At 33.8% G+C, this 16354-nt stretch overlaps 1 protein-coding gene across 1 annotated transcript in view; it reads left to right on the top strand.

The window, feature by feature from the left end:
• The window catches only part of LOC103664137 (CD2 associated protein), a 123817-nt gene that overhangs the window by 47342 nt on the left and 60121 nt on the right, over positions 1–16354 (top strand). Inside the window, exons 3-5 of the mRNA XM_040643566.1 lie at positions 3196–3349; positions 11652–11752; positions 15002–15122. Of these exons, the coding sequence (XP_040499500.1) occupies positions 3196–3349; positions 11652–11752; positions 15002–15122 (376 nt within the window). The remainder of the gene's footprint in view (positions 1–3195; positions 3350–11651; positions 11753–15001; positions 15123–16354) is intronic.

Below are 16354 nucleotides of genomic sequence, written 5' to 3' on the forward strand. Positions count from 1 at the left end.
TATTATATTATGAAGATATATTAAAACATGAAGAAGTGGTTTGTGAATTTGATTGATCATCTTTTAAGTTGTTTTTGGTTAGTGCAGAGTTAAGTGTCTTTGATTATCTTAATAGATGAAGAATAACTATATCCTTTCCAAACTTTTTAGCTCCCTCTCATTTGCTTATCTTTCTTACCTCCCTCTAAATTGCCTCTTCTTACTCCTTATGTATGAAACAAATTAGTGTAGTTGCATTTTATTTATATGGAGATTATCCACATTGTCTTTTTCTTGGCCAGTTTTGCATTGATATTACCTATTTTGTAGGAGGTTTTTCTCATTTGTAGGCCGAAATTCAAAATTTTTCTGAGTTCGTTGTCAGTACATGATACTCTCCAAGTGAGGATTCTTTTTTACTGGATTTCCTGGAGTCATTTTCAAAGTTAGGGAAGGAAGTGAAGTTGGTAGAAAGTAGATACTACTATGTTGATAGTTTATTTACTGACTGATTAGGTAAAAGGAAGTAAAGGGCAGAAGAAGGGAGAGACACTGGACACTTGAGTAACGCTTCATAGCAGTCAGTCAGGTTTGCTGTTGAAGAGAATAGCCCAAAGAGGAATTTGGAGGCACTGTGGTTGGTGAGTGAGTGTATCTGGTGGTAGTTTGTAGCAGGAAGAGGTTCCAGAGGAAGAGGAGGTGGAGCTCAAAGCAAACTTCATTTGCAGGTTTACTAGAGCCTTGAGGTCGCTTGGTGCTTGCGATTAAACATCTTACTTGGCACTATGTATTTGGGAGGTTGTAAACCTGAGTCGTCTTTATTCAGGGTAGACTATATATTTCTAATTTACATTCCCCCTTTCCTTTTATGTTTTGTGCCCTCAGAAGATTTATTATATCTAATATTCTTAGATATGATTATGTCTCTGAGAATATTGAAGGTCCTTAAAATGTTTCTAGGTCATGAGCAATACGTTCTAGTTTTTTTTTTTTTTTTAGAAACAAGAAGCATTGTCTCAATATATCCTACTAATTCATGTGGTAAATTTTTATTAAAAGGTAACACAAATATCCAAAGTTACATAGCCATTGAACAGGATAGAATCAAGATTTATACCCAGGTTTTCTGTCTCCTGAACCTGTACTCTTAATCACATTTGGTCAAATTGGAGTTACTTTCCTAGAGGAACAAAATTTGAATGTCAAGCCAAGTTCTTGGTCCCTGTATTAGAAGACAGTAGCTATCAGAGATATGACTTTCAGTTTTTTAAAATGTGGGCAGCTCATGAGACAGAAGAATTCAAAATGAACACTTTTTAGCATGTTGAAGTGGTAAGTACCGTTCTTTACAAAGATTTTATGCTTTTATTAGTTTGAAAAATACTTAGTGCAGTCTGAAAACTGTGAGGTTTTCAGATGTTGATATCCCATGTGTTAATAGCAAATTGGAGTATTTTTCCTTAAGTGCATTACCAGTAAAAATGAAGCAGCCCATTTTGTGAAATAGTTTGTATTTTCCATGGTTTATACTTTAATGACTTTTCACAGTTCTTGACCAATGTAATAGTTCTCCCAAAATGAAAAGCCTTTTTTCTCATTGTAAGATGATACAATTGTTAAAAACAAAACAAACATGAAACAATTCTGAACAGTATAAAGAAGTGAAAATTGTCTGAAATCCTACCAGCTAGAGAGTAACAACTGGTTAACCTTGTGGTAGATGTAAACACCTAGAGATACAAATTCTTTGTTAACCTTGTATGTGGAAAATATCTTCTGGTTAGTGATTTGCTTTTATAATGGTTACTTTTAATGAACAGAAATATTTAAATTTTATTATCAAATGTTTGAGGTAGGAATCCAGTTTTCTCCCAACCCCCTAAATATGGAACATTAGTTTTATGAACATCATATGTTTTTCTTTGCTTTTTGTCTTAAGTCAAGCTTTTCTGTTTATGGACTGTTTTGTTTCATTTATTGCTATGTCTGTTTTTATGCCAGTACCACACTGTCTAATTTATAGTATCATATAGCTTTTCTTTATATCTTATTAAAAAGAAAAGCCCCCTCACTTTGTTTTCCCTGAAGTATTCTGGTTGTTCTTGGTATTTTGGTCTATGCAAATTTAAAACCGGTTTATTGCTCTCCCAAATCTGTGGTACAGTTGTTGGGATTGCATTGCATCATTGCATCAATTTTAGGGAGAATCGATATCCTTAAAATAATTGAACTTTTAATCACTGAACATGGTATGACTTCCCGTTTGTCTTGTTTTAATTTCATACTTCTTTTCATGAAGGTTTTTTTAAAAAAGATTTATTTATTTATTTATTTATTTATTTATTTATTTATTTTAGAGAGAGAGAGAAAGAGAGAGAGAGTGCGAACAAACAAGGGGAGGGGCAGAGGGGGAGGTAGAGAGAATCTCAAGCAGATTCAAGCCAGACTTGGGGCTCGACCCCATGACCATGAGATCACAACCTGAGCTGAAGTTAAGATTTGGATGCTCAACGCACTGAGCCACCCAGGCACCCCTTCTTTTCATGAAGATTTGCATATCTTCTGTTAGACCTATGACTTAGAACAGGGCTCAGCAAACTATAGCCCACAGGCCAAATCTGAACATCACCTGTTTTTATAACACCCATGAGCTGATAGTGCTAGTTAAGAATATTATAAATAGTTGGAAGAAATCAGAAGAACAACATTTACTGTCATGTAAAAATTATATGAAATTGAAATTTTAATGTCCATAAATAAAATTTTTTGGAGCATAGCTGTGTTCATTCATTTAAGTATTTAACTGCTTTTGCACTACAAATGGTAGGGTTCGTTTTTCGAGTAGAGATTATATGGCCCACAAATTCTAAAATATTTTACTATCTGGCCCTTTATAGAAAAAGTTTGCCTACCCTGATTTAGAATTATTGTTTGTTTCATTGTTTATATATCTCAGAGTTTCTTTGTATCTTGGGGTGGAGATGGTGTTTCAGCCTGGCTTTCTTTACCTCTGTCTCCAATTCTGGTAAGACTTAGACTCATAAGTCACTGTTACCAAAGTGTGTTGTATTCTTTAGGTATGTGGGGGCAGAGAAAAATTTGCTGTCATGTTTTATATAATAATCACTGTACCTGTTATTGGGTATTTTACATTTGAGGATTTAATTTAATAAAATACAACTTAATTTACCTATTTATTGATTTCCCCTTTTATAGGAAATTAAGAGAGAGACAGAATCCAAGGATGACAGTTTGCCCATTAAACGGGAAAGACATGGGAATGTAGCAAGTCTTGTACAACGAATAAGCACCTATGGACTTCCAGCTGGAGGAATTCAACCACATCCACAAACCAAAAACATTAAGAAGAGTATGTAAATAATTTCTTTCCTGTTTAAATCAAAGTAAAGGATGTTTTATAACTGTTCATAAGTTATGTGAAGAAAAATTAGCTTAACATTTTGTAGCGGACTGCAGAAACTTCCTACATATTCACGTGTTACTAGTTATTGGCCCTTGTAGTCATTCTTCATAAAATAATTGAGCATGACCTGCTGGAATTATTTATGGGAATTAGAAATTAAAATATGAGGCTTTGTTTTCTTATTAGCCTTACAGGTTCTGTTGAATAGTTGATGCTTTGCCTTAAATTTATTTTAATACCATTTATATATTTATACCATAAATAAAATTTATTTTATGCTAAGATGTCTGCTCATCTTTAAGCAGTATAGATGCATGCATTTTGATAGTATGTTTTCTTCATTGGTTAGACATCTAACATAGACATTCAGTTTTCCGAGGTGATTGTCCCAGCAGAGTCCTTTTAGGTATTTAGTACTCTATAAATATGTTAGAACATTTTAGCATAGAGGGAAAGCACCACCTTTGAAATCAGATGTGAATTTGAGTCCATCTTAGGACCTTAGATCATTTAATCTCTTGAGCTTTATTTTGCTGCTGGTGAGAAAGGGGTAAAAAAGACAGGTAGTTTTGCTTTTCAAAAAGCTTACAGTATTGGGAAAGACTGTTATTAAAGTATTAAACATTAAACATGTACAAAATACAGCATTTATGGGAGCAGATAGTATTTTCACATAATAAGACCTGAAGCCCCTTGAGAGACTGAATACTGATTACTATGATTAATTTGAGTTAATAAGTACTAAATGAGTATTTAACCACATTTATCTTAGATCAGTGTCTTTGATATCATGGTCTGCAAATCCCTTGTGGTACCTAGTGGTTTACAGTAAAGAAATTTTGTTTATATACATTTTACAAATATAAGACTATTTATGATTTTTACAGAGTCTCCTTAATATCTTGCCTCTTCTGTGCTACTGTCTGTGGAATTTGGGGGAAACATTTACTTTCTGGGTACTATCATCCTTCGATTATTTTCATAAAATGAAAACATTTTCATAAAAATGAAAAAGATTTCATGATAATAAGACCAATTAAAGGATTCTGTGTTGTTTCCCAGTAAATTCATTGTACAAACAATATTTAGATATTACCCATACTGCTTTCAGACTGCTGCCTGAAGGTGAACAGTTTTAATAGTTTTAATTGTCCTGGACGCTCAGACTCTCTCTTAGAGACTGGGGGACAGATTACTGAGATTATTTCATATCCTACAGGTGAACCTCTATATGGAATTTTTGTGCACAGGAGAATTTTTAGGCCCACTGGAGAGTTACTTATGACCTCTGTCTATTATAAAATCCATTTACCACTTTCTTTAGTTTTACTGAGCTATAAAGGGACAGTTTTCTTAAGTAGAGACTAGACAAAGGACTTTAAGGTTATGATTATTTTATTCATTTTGTCTCCTAATAAGAAGGGACACACTCAATTTTACCTTCCTCAAGAACACTGGTCATAATTCTTTTTCTTGTAAAAGGAAAAACCGTTATGTAGTTGGTGCCAGGAGGCTTAGACTTTTTCCTGAGGATCCTCCATAACTTGTTTTAAGTGCATGTGCTGCAAGGACTAAATTGGTCATTTGGTGCTAGCTAACATGTAAAACAGGATGCAGGTTGTTTTTGCGTTCAGATTGATTTTCCAGGAAAAGCAAGCTAAGGTTTTTTTTTTTTATCTGATTTTTTTTTTTTGGGGGGGGTTATTGTTTGTATCATATCCTTAATTCACAAAATAGACCAGTTATTCTAAAGGTTGTTTATTGTAATATTAAATACTAGTGAATACTACTATCCAGTAATAATAATAAAAAAGAATTGTAAAAGTTGATATAATCACAGCAATGTGAATGTTCAGTTTTAATCTCTGTATGCCAAGATAAGTGAATCTGCATGTGTATTGAATTTTTGTTTAAGCAACTTAAAAAGAGAGTTTCTCATACATACTGTGGTGGTAGGTATCTGAAAACTGGGCTTGTTAGCTATTTTTCTCTAGTCTCCCAAGCCAAAAAAGTGTAGACTTTTTTGTGAAGTCTGGTCACAAAGCCATTGAAACTTTTGCCTTTGTGTGTAAGTTAACCATAATAACTGTGATAAAACAAACAGGTATTTTTTAGAGTGAGCACAGAATAATATTTTCCAGGACAATTACTATAAGTTGCTTAAGTTATAGAAGAGAAAAATTTGCACATCTCATAGCAAAAACTGGTCCAAGTCACATCGCTGCTGAAACCCTTATAAAATCAGGCACAGAGATAATATTGTAGAGTAAAATTACTTAGTAAATAATTGACATGTTTCAGTATCACAACTCTGTATTCCATTCAGTGTGGAATATTAGTAGATATTTCACTTTGCATTTGGAAAAAATTGATGCCAGATGTGAATGTACCCTTACTATACCTGAGGGAAGATATTAGTGCTTGTAACTTTTCTTATTAGTGGAAACTCATGCAGAAGTGGTTTTTATCTAGTTAATAATTATTTTGAATGTAAAAGATACATTGAAATTGATACTGGTAGATCACTAGTAGTAGTTGCTACAGAATTGATGTTGCTGCATGAAAAATTAGTTGACCAGAATGCCAGTCTTCATTGTTTCATCTCTAGAAAACAACTGGTAGCAAATAGTATGCCTCCTGATGATTCTGAGTCAGCGCTAAAGAAAATAATGAAAATTCAAAATACCATCAAAATATGGTCACTGACTATACATTTTTACAGCGTACATTTTAAAAAATAGGGGCATATTAGCTCAGGCTCTGCTCTTTAATCTTAAAATATTTTGACTCAGAAGGGAAAAAAGACTCTGAACTGACTCCTCTCCAGCTGCAGCTTCTCAAATGAAAGGGCAGGGTGTTCTTCTATTTTCTATAAATCTTATAGAAAAGTTGAAGGGATAATTGTGCAATGAATATTTTAAACGCTTTAAGTTTGCTGTTAGCATTTTTCACAGTCTTTATATCTGTATATATATAAAATACTTCTTTAACTGAATCAGTTGAAAGTATATTGTGACAAGATATCTCATTCCTAATCACGTGAGTTCTTTCTTTATGATGGTGATGATGATATCTTCTAAGATTTTGATTGTTTTAATCAAGCAGTATATCAGCAGTAGAGCTAGAGTCTTTGAACAGCTTGAATCTTTCAATTAATGGTCTAAGCAGTATGAGATTTTTTATTGCTGAGTATAAGAAAAAAAATTTAAGGATGATTCAGGCATATAGCAATGACTGTTTTTATTATTTGATTATTTTCTTTGCTTACTGGAGACATAAATTGACAAAAAAAATCTTGACATTAGAAAATGGATCAGGAATCGTTTTGCTGCTGTCTGTGAAATTTTAGCATTCATCTTTTGAATGTGGTATGGTCTTCATTTTGTATTTGATGGGGAGATTGAAAATTGTAATCTTAAATGAGAAATGGTTCCATAATTTAAGAGCTCTGTTTGATCTGAATATTTAGGTCTATTTTTCAGAGCCATGAAAATATTTGCTATTCTTGATGGACCTACATTTGAAAACTTAGGATTTTCTGTTTCAGTAGGAAAAATAGGAAGTAGCTTTACTGAGTGTAAAATTTTACAGAATTTTTTTTCCAAAAAATACAAAATATTATTTTGAAGTTTTTTTTTTGAAAATTGTTCAGCATTGATGTGCTGAATGCTTTACTATCTGTGAATTTGAAGACCATGAGAACAGTGTTAATGTGGGCAATCAAATCTGCCAAATAAAACTGGGTATGGATAATGATTAAAAACTTGCAGTCTAACAGGGGAAAACATCAAGTTACTCTGAAACAGAGGTGATAGTAATAATTATGTCATAGGTTTTAGAGGTACCAACACGTCAAGTAAATATTAGAAGTGCTCAATAAATGTTTGTGATTATTATTACAGTGTTTATACTATTACAAACCATATTAGAGATGTATAAAGTATGCAGCTATGATTAAAGGGGCAGTTCTGTACTGTGTTGTCAAGCAAGGCATATTTTAAGCCTTTCTTAGGTAAGACATCTCATTCACATGAAGATTGGGGAGTATGACATTACAGGTAGAATTGCTGCCTTTGGAAGAAGACCCATGGAGATAAGCAAGTACATGGTATTTATAGGTAGTAAGGATCTGGCAGGACTAGATTCATCAGCTGTGTTAAGGCACTTTGTAATCTGTAAAGGAGGCAGCATTGGTAAAGTGGGAAGATAAAAGGCTCAAGAGTCATATGTTGGTATAATTCTAGTTTTGCCTCTTTTTAGCTCTAGGGTCTTGGACAGGTTCCTGTTTTCTCATGGGGAAATAATGATGACAACAAGCTTTATTATCTGTTGTGGGAAGATATTTGTGAAGGATTTAGAATAGTACTGGTACATAAAAGGCCTGGAAATATATCCCTGCTTTTGCTGTACCTCCTTTATGTTCTTTCTTATCAATAACTTTACTTATAAAACATCAATTTGATAAATTTTCTTATTTCTTTGTAGATCTGAAAAGCTATATAGAGGTTGCTTGTGATAAAATACTGGTTATAGTTATTTTAAAAATTGGCTTATATTCAGACATCCTTTTATTGAGTAGTCTTCTTGTATATACTATTTTGTGCTTAGCAGAGGTTCTGATATATTGTAGAAATTCAGTAAATACTTTGGACTAATACGTATGAGCAGATATTGTATGTGCCATTTAGAATGTAAAAAAATCTCAAAATTCCCTTTCATTGTGCTCACAATTAACAGACGAGTTCAAATAGGCAGTCACTTCACCTTATGAGTAAACCATATTTAAATATGGAATCATGAAAAATTTTTCTTTTTTAAATAAAAATTGCTCATATTTTGTAGTAATAATAGGGGCTGTTCAGATATTTTTTATCCAATGTAGCTCTTTCCTTTAGGGGAAAAATTATTTGCAAATAATTTTGTAAACTACTCTGGAAAACATTCTGGTGTATTATGCTTAGTGTGAGCAGGGAAAAAAAACCCCACAAACTTGAAGTTTTTGGTTATGATATAACTAGGCTCCTCAAAGTTAATTGATATGCTTGCGTGCAGGGGGGCTAATTAATACTTTTTATCTACTTTAAATCATTTAAAAGATATTCATATTCATTATAAAGAAGCAAGCTACATTTTTTTAAAGGCCTAAGATTATCAAATGATAGGATTTTCTTTGAAGTGCACTCTGAGCAGAATAGAATTTGTTTTCAGTAATGTAGATCATTTCTCTTTCATCTACGAAGTGCTAACTACAGTGAACACATTTTCTCAAGCACACTTCAACTTCCAAAAGTATTTAGGGACTGTATTTATCTATAGTGTAAGAGATGAGAAGTTTTCCTGCAGTATGCAAAAATTAAATTATTACTTAAAAATTTATTCTGAGACGTGATGAAAGGTGACGCTTGAAAAATTTTACTGTAAACTCTAGGTCAGTTATAAACGTATGGTCAGTGTTTACTTTGGTTCCTTCTATTGTAAAACAAATTTTTAAAATCAGATATAATTATTAATTCCATTATGAAGTGGGGGAAACAATTACTGAGGTGTAACTTTCTTATATGGAGACTCTCGATTTCTCTAGTTGACTGTCATCTGTTCCGCCCCTCTTCCATGGTATCGATTGCATGTAATATGCTTCTTGTGTTGTTTTGGAGGTTCCGTTGGACTTATTTTTTGTTCTGATAAACAATTTCGTAGAATGTCAGAGCTGAAGTAACTGTTATAGTTGTCTAGTCCAGCTCTTTTATTTTGTAGTTCAGGACATTGATTCCCAGAGAACTTGGGTCAGATAATGAGGAAATGACAGCTGTACTAGAACCCAAGTCTTCTGACTTCCAAACCAGTGTTATTTCTTCAATAGCATGGCATCTTTTTTTTTTTCAAACTATATATGAGAGTTTATTTGGAGATGTTATGACTTGATTTGATGTAGTGAAGTTGTATCTATCTACACTGCTTCTCAGCATTCTCTTTTGTTGTCAGCAACAACCTCTTTAGAATCCTTGTATTATCAATTATTTCTCTGGGAAAACTTTTTTATCTAGAATATCTGCCACATCTTTTCCACCTTCTTGTATTGTGTTCATCTTTAATTGTGTAACTCTGACCATTTTTCTTTGAATTCTTCCACGTCTGCTGCAGTTCAAACCTGTCCTTTCTATTAATTTCTATTACTTTGGGGTTATTTGGGGTTTGCTCTAAATATTTACTATCTCATTATGTATTTGTATTTTATTACTAATCGTTGCCTGTTTCTTAAGTTCTTTTAGTTCCTTAAGTGTGCATTTAAATTATTAAGAAAAATCTTAGGATTGCTTGTGGTAAAGGGTTGATGGAATGTAGATACTCTTGGTATGATATTTCTTGGCATTGATGTCATATAATTAGGCCTAGATAATTGTTCATTGATTCGTTGAAAAATATTTAATGGGCCTAGCATAGGCCAGGCACTATGCTAGGTACTAGGGAGAGAGCAGTTAAATTCAGTGCCTGTTTATCTTTAGCCTACAGAGTATGGGGAGTACATACAAGAAAATAAATCATGGTAGAATAAAGGAAAAAATGAGTTGTCAGTAACAGGTAGGTTACAGAAGTAAATAAGTATAGGGTGCTGTAGAAGCACAAAGGAAGAGTGCCTGATCCAGAAAGCTGTTTGCAAAGAAGTTTCTTCATAGTTGAGACCTGAGGATGAGTTGAAGTCCAAGAAAGGTGGACTTTGTGGATGAAAATAAAGCGTCCTTGGCAAAATAAACAATGTATATTTTTTAAAAGATTTTATTTATTTGAGAGAGAGTGAGAGAGAGCATGAGCAGGGGTAGGGGCAGAGGGAAAAGGAGAAGCTGTCTCTCCTGAGCAGGGAGCCTGACATGGCCTCTATCTCAGGACCCTGGGATCGTGACCTGAGCTGAAGGTAGATGCTTAACCGTCTGAAGCCACCCATGTGCCCCCCAAAACAGTATATGTTAAGTCTTAGAAGGAATAGGGTTTGTCGTTTTCCAGCAATAAGAAATAAGTATAATTAGATCATGGAGTACAAGATTGAGAGTCATCTAGGGGAATCTTAAACTGCAGATCCTGATTCAGCCTGCCTGGGTTGCTATAATAAAACGCCCCAGACTAGGGGCTTAAACAGCAGAAGCTTATTTTCTCATAGTTCTGCAGGTTAGAATTCTAAGATCAAGGTGCTATCAGAGTTGGATTCCGGTGAGGCCTCTTTTCCAGACTGGCAGGTAGCTGCCTTTCCCGCTGTATCCTCATATGGCCTTGTGTGTGTGTGTATGCCCACATGCACAATTAAGTGTGTGTGAGGATTAGGGCACCACTTTTATGATGTTTTTTAACCCTATCACCTCCCCAAAGGGCCTACCTCCCAGTATAGTCAAGGACACAATTCAGTCCATAACGGGTAGGTCCAAGGTGGAGCCTGAGATACTGCATTTCTGTGAAGCTTTGACGTGGTACTGTTGCTGCTGGTCTGAGGAACGTACTTTGAATAGCAAGACGTTACCCTTGAATCAGTTATATCTGATCATCTACCCATAGATGCTTTAATGATTCAGTTTTAAAGATGGGAGTAAATCTAACTTCTCAACTTTTAGAGTTGGAAAGAAATTGAGAACCACAAGCCTGGATGGTTATAAATGATTGTCACTTATGTGAATAAATGAAACTTGTTTGAAAACTTAAAGTAAAATTACTGTCTTTACCTGTGTGAGTTTGATTTTTATCTGTCAGAAAATAGAACTCTTAAAGCATGTAAGATACATTTTGGGTTTGTTCATTTTGTGTCTCTTTAACACAGATGCTCTTAAATTAGTGCATTTTGAATATTTCCATACTTTGATCAAGAAGTAGTCTGGAAATTACTGGCTTGGAAGACAGCTTGTCTGTGAAAAAATTTGTTGTGCCAACAGTGTCTTTTATTGTTTATATTTTTAGTATCACAATTGGCATTGGATATTTTACTTTGGTCTAATTGGTGGGCTTAGATGTATAAATAAATTTCATGGCTGGGAGCCTTGTAACTTATTTGTACTTGGTTTGAATTTATTTTGGCACACGTAATGTGGGGGCAAAGTGAAAAGCCAACCAGAACTGATTGTGGTTAGCTGCTCAGAATGCTTACATGTTCTGTTTTTATTCATACATATGAATTCTATGGCAGTAAATATGGTGTGTAAATAAAGGTGCTGTTGTTTGTTTCAATGATCTTTTTTAACCTCATTTTTTACTATGTTACTTCTTTTAGAGACCAAGAAGCGTCAGTGTAAAGTTCTCTTTGAGTATATTCCACAAAATGAGGATGAACTGGAGCTGAAAGTTGGAGATATTATTGATATTAGTGAAGAGGTAAGGAAAACATGTGCTGGAGATAAAATAGCAACTGGAATTGATACTCTGGGTATTAGAAAACTGCTTTGTGAGAGTATTAATTTTTCATTAGAATTTTTTTGTGATTTTCATTGTATTTTATAAAAATTTTAAGATACAGGTTTTAAAATGGATCTTTAATGTCTTAATGTAGGGTTATTTTATCTGTTGGAATAAAGCTTTACTCATTCTTACTACACCTGGTATTTGTGTACTGTGCCTGTTGTATGTGTTGACTTTAGGAATAAAAATTTTTAAGCTAAAGTTAATGTAATCTAAGTAGCTAAGAATAAAAATAAACATTTTCTTTGATTCTGAATTCACTTTAGGCCCAAAGCAGTAAAATAGGAGCAGTTTTACCTTCTGCATAGCAGAGGGATACAAGAAAGGAATCTTTTTAAAAGCTTTGCCTTGTTTGAATTGTCACAGTCAAATGTGAACCAAAAACACTTTCCCCACATTTTAATATCTTAGAATGAGATTTAAAAGTATGGTAGACATAACTTTTCGTATCTCTTCTTTTACCATTATAAGAATATTAAAAGTTTTATTTGGCAGCTGAAGATCCCATTTTCAATCATATGTTTTGGTATCACATATAGTCATAGGGACTGATTTTATGTTATAACATCATGTAATTTATCACTTATATTAAGTTCCAGTGTATATATACGAGACAATTCTGTTTTATTTCCACCAGATGGCAATAATAATAGTTAATGTTTATTGAGGCTATGTGTCGGAAGCATTATGCTAAGTGTTTCACATTTATTATTTTCTTTAAATTTCTAAACAACTTAAGGAGACATGAATTTTTATAACCATTTTATATATGAAGAGATGGAAGCATGGAAGATAAGCGATTGGCTGTTCTAGTTACTGTTGCTGCATAACATGCTGGCCCAAACTTTGTAGCCAAGAACAGCTGTTTTATTAGGTTCATGGGTTGTGTGAGTCAAGAATTCAGATAGGGTACGGTTGGGATGGCTTGTCTCTGTTCCATGATGTCTGGAGGTCTCAACTGGAAAGACTGAAAGTTTGGGTGCTGGTGGAATCATGGGAAGGCTCTTTAATGACGTGATTGGTACCTAGAAGGCTCGAAGACTGCCTGTGGAGACCTATTAGGTAGCTTCTCTATTTGACTTGGCTTTCTCTCACTGTGTGGTGCCCCAAGATAGTTGGACTTACTACATGGCATTTCAGGGCTCTTAGTGTAAACATTTCAGCAAACGTGGTGATAGCCTTTTACAATCTGACCTTGGAAGTGATAGTGTCACCTTCACCACGTTCTGTTGTCTACAAGCATGTCAAAAGCCAGCAAGATTGAAGACAATGAGGACAAGACCACCTGTTGGTGGAATGTCAAAATTATCTTGTAGTTGATCATGTGGGATAGGAGATCTTGTTTGAGCCGTTTTTGCTCAAGTCCATATGCGTGGGATGCAGAGGAGCCAGAATCTGAATCCACATAGTTTGAGTCATTATTCTTCCACTGCTATACTATCCTGCCTCTTGAGAATTCCTTAATTTATAGGAATTAAAAGGTTATTTACCCTAACTACTCAGTTACTGCCAAGTTGGGATTGCAGGTATAGATAATTAAGTTTCCTGATGTTTTTCTCAGTTGTATCTGTTACAGTTTGGTCTGTATATCTCCATCACTATGGTTTGAAGAACTCAATCCTTTGGTGTCTCCTTAAGTCTGCTAAAAAATCCTGAACTCTTCAGTCTTACTGCCTTCTGTTTTTCCCTCAAACAGCTTGTATTCTAGCTGTCTTGTATTTCAGCTGTACATATTCCAGGAATAAGTCCTTTATTTTTATGTCACCGTATTTTTAACTTGGTTTGTACCTAGAATATTCTTATTCAACCTTTAATATCCAGCTCTTTTGTCATTTCAATTTAGGGGAGCCTTTTTTGAATCTTTTAAGCCCTTCTTTTGTGCTCTTGGAGCATTTCGTTCATACTTTTGTTATAGCACCTCTTATGTTATATTGTAATATCTGTTTAGTGTTTGTTTTCTTCTTTAGATTGTTTCACTGAAGGGCAGAGATGTCTCATATGCAAAACTCAGTCTTTTCACTAGCTTCTACATAGTGAGTGCCTGTTGGATGAATAACTTATAAGTTTGCTTTGTAATTCTGAAGTGAAAAACATTTAAAACACATTTTAAACAAAATAAAGAGCCTTTTCTCACAGTGATATTTCATGTTCTGCTGTTATGTGAATTTTAACAGTGAATAGTTTACTTAAAAAAATTTTTTTTTACCTTATTCAGACCTTTTAGCATCCTTAGCAGAAATTACACATTTTATTTATTTATTTTTTTAAAGATTTTATTTATTCGACAGTGATAGAGACAGCCAGCGAGAGAGGGAACACAAGCAGGGGGAGTGGGAGAGGAAGAAGCAGGCTCATAGCGGAAGAGCCTGATGTGGGGCTCGATCCCATAAGGCCGGGATCACGCCCTGAGCCGAAGGCAGACGCTTAACCGCTGTGCCACCCAGGTGCCCCAGAAATTACACATTTTAAAACAGTTACTAAATAGTATTAAGTAATCATGAAAATTAGTAACATTGTTATTTGTGAATGTAAATATTTTTCTTAAGAGTTTGGTTCCCAAGGATATTTCTGGTTGAGGTGAGGGGAGTGTTTAGGAGAGTCTAGATCTGGATTTTAAAAATAAGGGATTCTTTTTCTTACTTGGGTTAAGATTCACTGTTTAAGTGTAAAAGACTTAGTAATTTTATGTAGCATTTGGGAAGTTATATTCATCAAGCTTTTTCCAAATCTGAATTTTCATATACTTAAATAATACATGAAATATATTATAAATATCGAAATAATTACAAATTGAGGCTCAGTGGTGTTTAAAAGAGTAACATGCCAGAAGAGAGCTATCTACTTCCTGCTGTTAATACCTTATTCTTGGTTATCTGATATTTTTATAAAAATTACTTACATTGAGGAGTGCAGTTCATTACAAATTCTCATTGTAAATGTTGTAAAGTGCTACTGATAGGACTAATCCCATATATGATAAGTCTAATCAATTTAGATTTAATCTACTTAAAATATATTTTCACCATTTTTTTTCTTACAGATTTAGAGGGATTATTTTGCATCACTAACTTTGTGCTCATTCACTTAATGTAGCTTAATTTTCCCATAGCGGGAAGATTTTACTTAAGAGAACTTTTATTATTTTTGAGTTGTGAACTTTTTCAGGTAGAAGAAGGCTGGTGGAGTGGAACCCTGAACAACAAGTTGGGACTGTTTCCCTCAAATTTTGTGAAAGAATTAGAGGTAACAGATGATGGTGAAGCTCATGAAGCCCAGGAGGATTCAGGTAGATTATTTTAAAAATTTGAATAGATTTAAATAAAATTATATATGATCTAGTGTTTATTTGGTATTTTTTGAAACTCTGTTCTTATTGAAATATGAGCTTCAGTTTTTCTACTTTTAAAAAGCAGCTTATGACAGGGACTTAAAATGAATTAAAAATCTAGGCAAATAATTTAATATATTTCTTTCTCTGATGTCTGTTTCAACCCAAAGTAAATGTTTAGTACCCTGATTATAAATTAATACTGCTTATGTTATCTGATTTCTTTCCACTTAAGATGTACTAATATAATGTTTTGATTTGAGTTTGCAAATGTCCTAACTACTTCAGAGATTTTAGAAATTAAAAAAAATCTTGCTTTTGTTCTTGTTCATATTCAGATAATAAATTTTTTTTGTGTAGCCAGAATGTCACTTAATATTTTGTGATTGCCCCCATTTATAGACTTACCCACAAATTCATTTTAAATTTGCTCACCATTTATAAGTATGATTGAGAACATTTTATCCCAAAGCTAAATTTACATTACATTATTTTTAAGAATTGCTGTGGAATTTAGTTTTTTGGTTTTTTTTTTTTTAAAGGTCTATTTATTTTAGAGAGAGAGACAGCTTGTGTGAGTGAGCAGGGGGAGGGTTAGAGGGAGAGGGAGAGGGAATTTCAAGCAGTCTCCGTGCTGAGCATGGAGCCTGATGTGGGGTTCGATCTTACAACCCTGAGATCGTGACCTGAGCTGAAACCAGGAGTCTGGACACTTAACTGACTGAGCCACCCAGGTGCCCTTGTTTTTGTTTTTTAAGAGAAATTAAATTCATAAGTGGTAATGCAGGGTAAATAGATCTTTTTCTGTATGGAAAAATGTATGTAGTGCGGTTCAGTATATTTTCAAAATCAAGACATTAAATATTGACAGTATTTGATATTGACAATAATATTTAATTCATAGTTCACATACAGGTTTAATTGTTTTAGTATATGCTTTGTATAGCTGTTTTTTTTCTCCCAGTTCTGGGCAAGACCACACAGGGAATTTATTTTTCAAGTTTCTTTAGAATAGTCTCCCAGTCTTTCTTTGTTTTTCTAGACAGTTTTGAAGGGTTTATGCTGATATTTCATATAATGGATCCCAGTTTGGGCTTTCCTTCAGATTCTTCATGATTAGTTTCAGGTTGTGTTTTATTAACAGGATTACAAAATGATATCTCACTGCCTTGTATCAGGCGGCACATGAT

The sequence above is a fragment of the Ursus maritimus genome, unplaced genomic scaffold, assembly GCF_017311325.1.
Source record: "Ursus maritimus isolate PB19 unplaced genomic scaffold, ASM1731132v1 scaffold_29, whole genome shotgun sequence".
Classification (NCBI taxonomy): domain Eukaryota; kingdom Metazoa; phylum Chordata; class Mammalia; order Carnivora; family Ursidae; genus Ursus; species Ursus maritimus.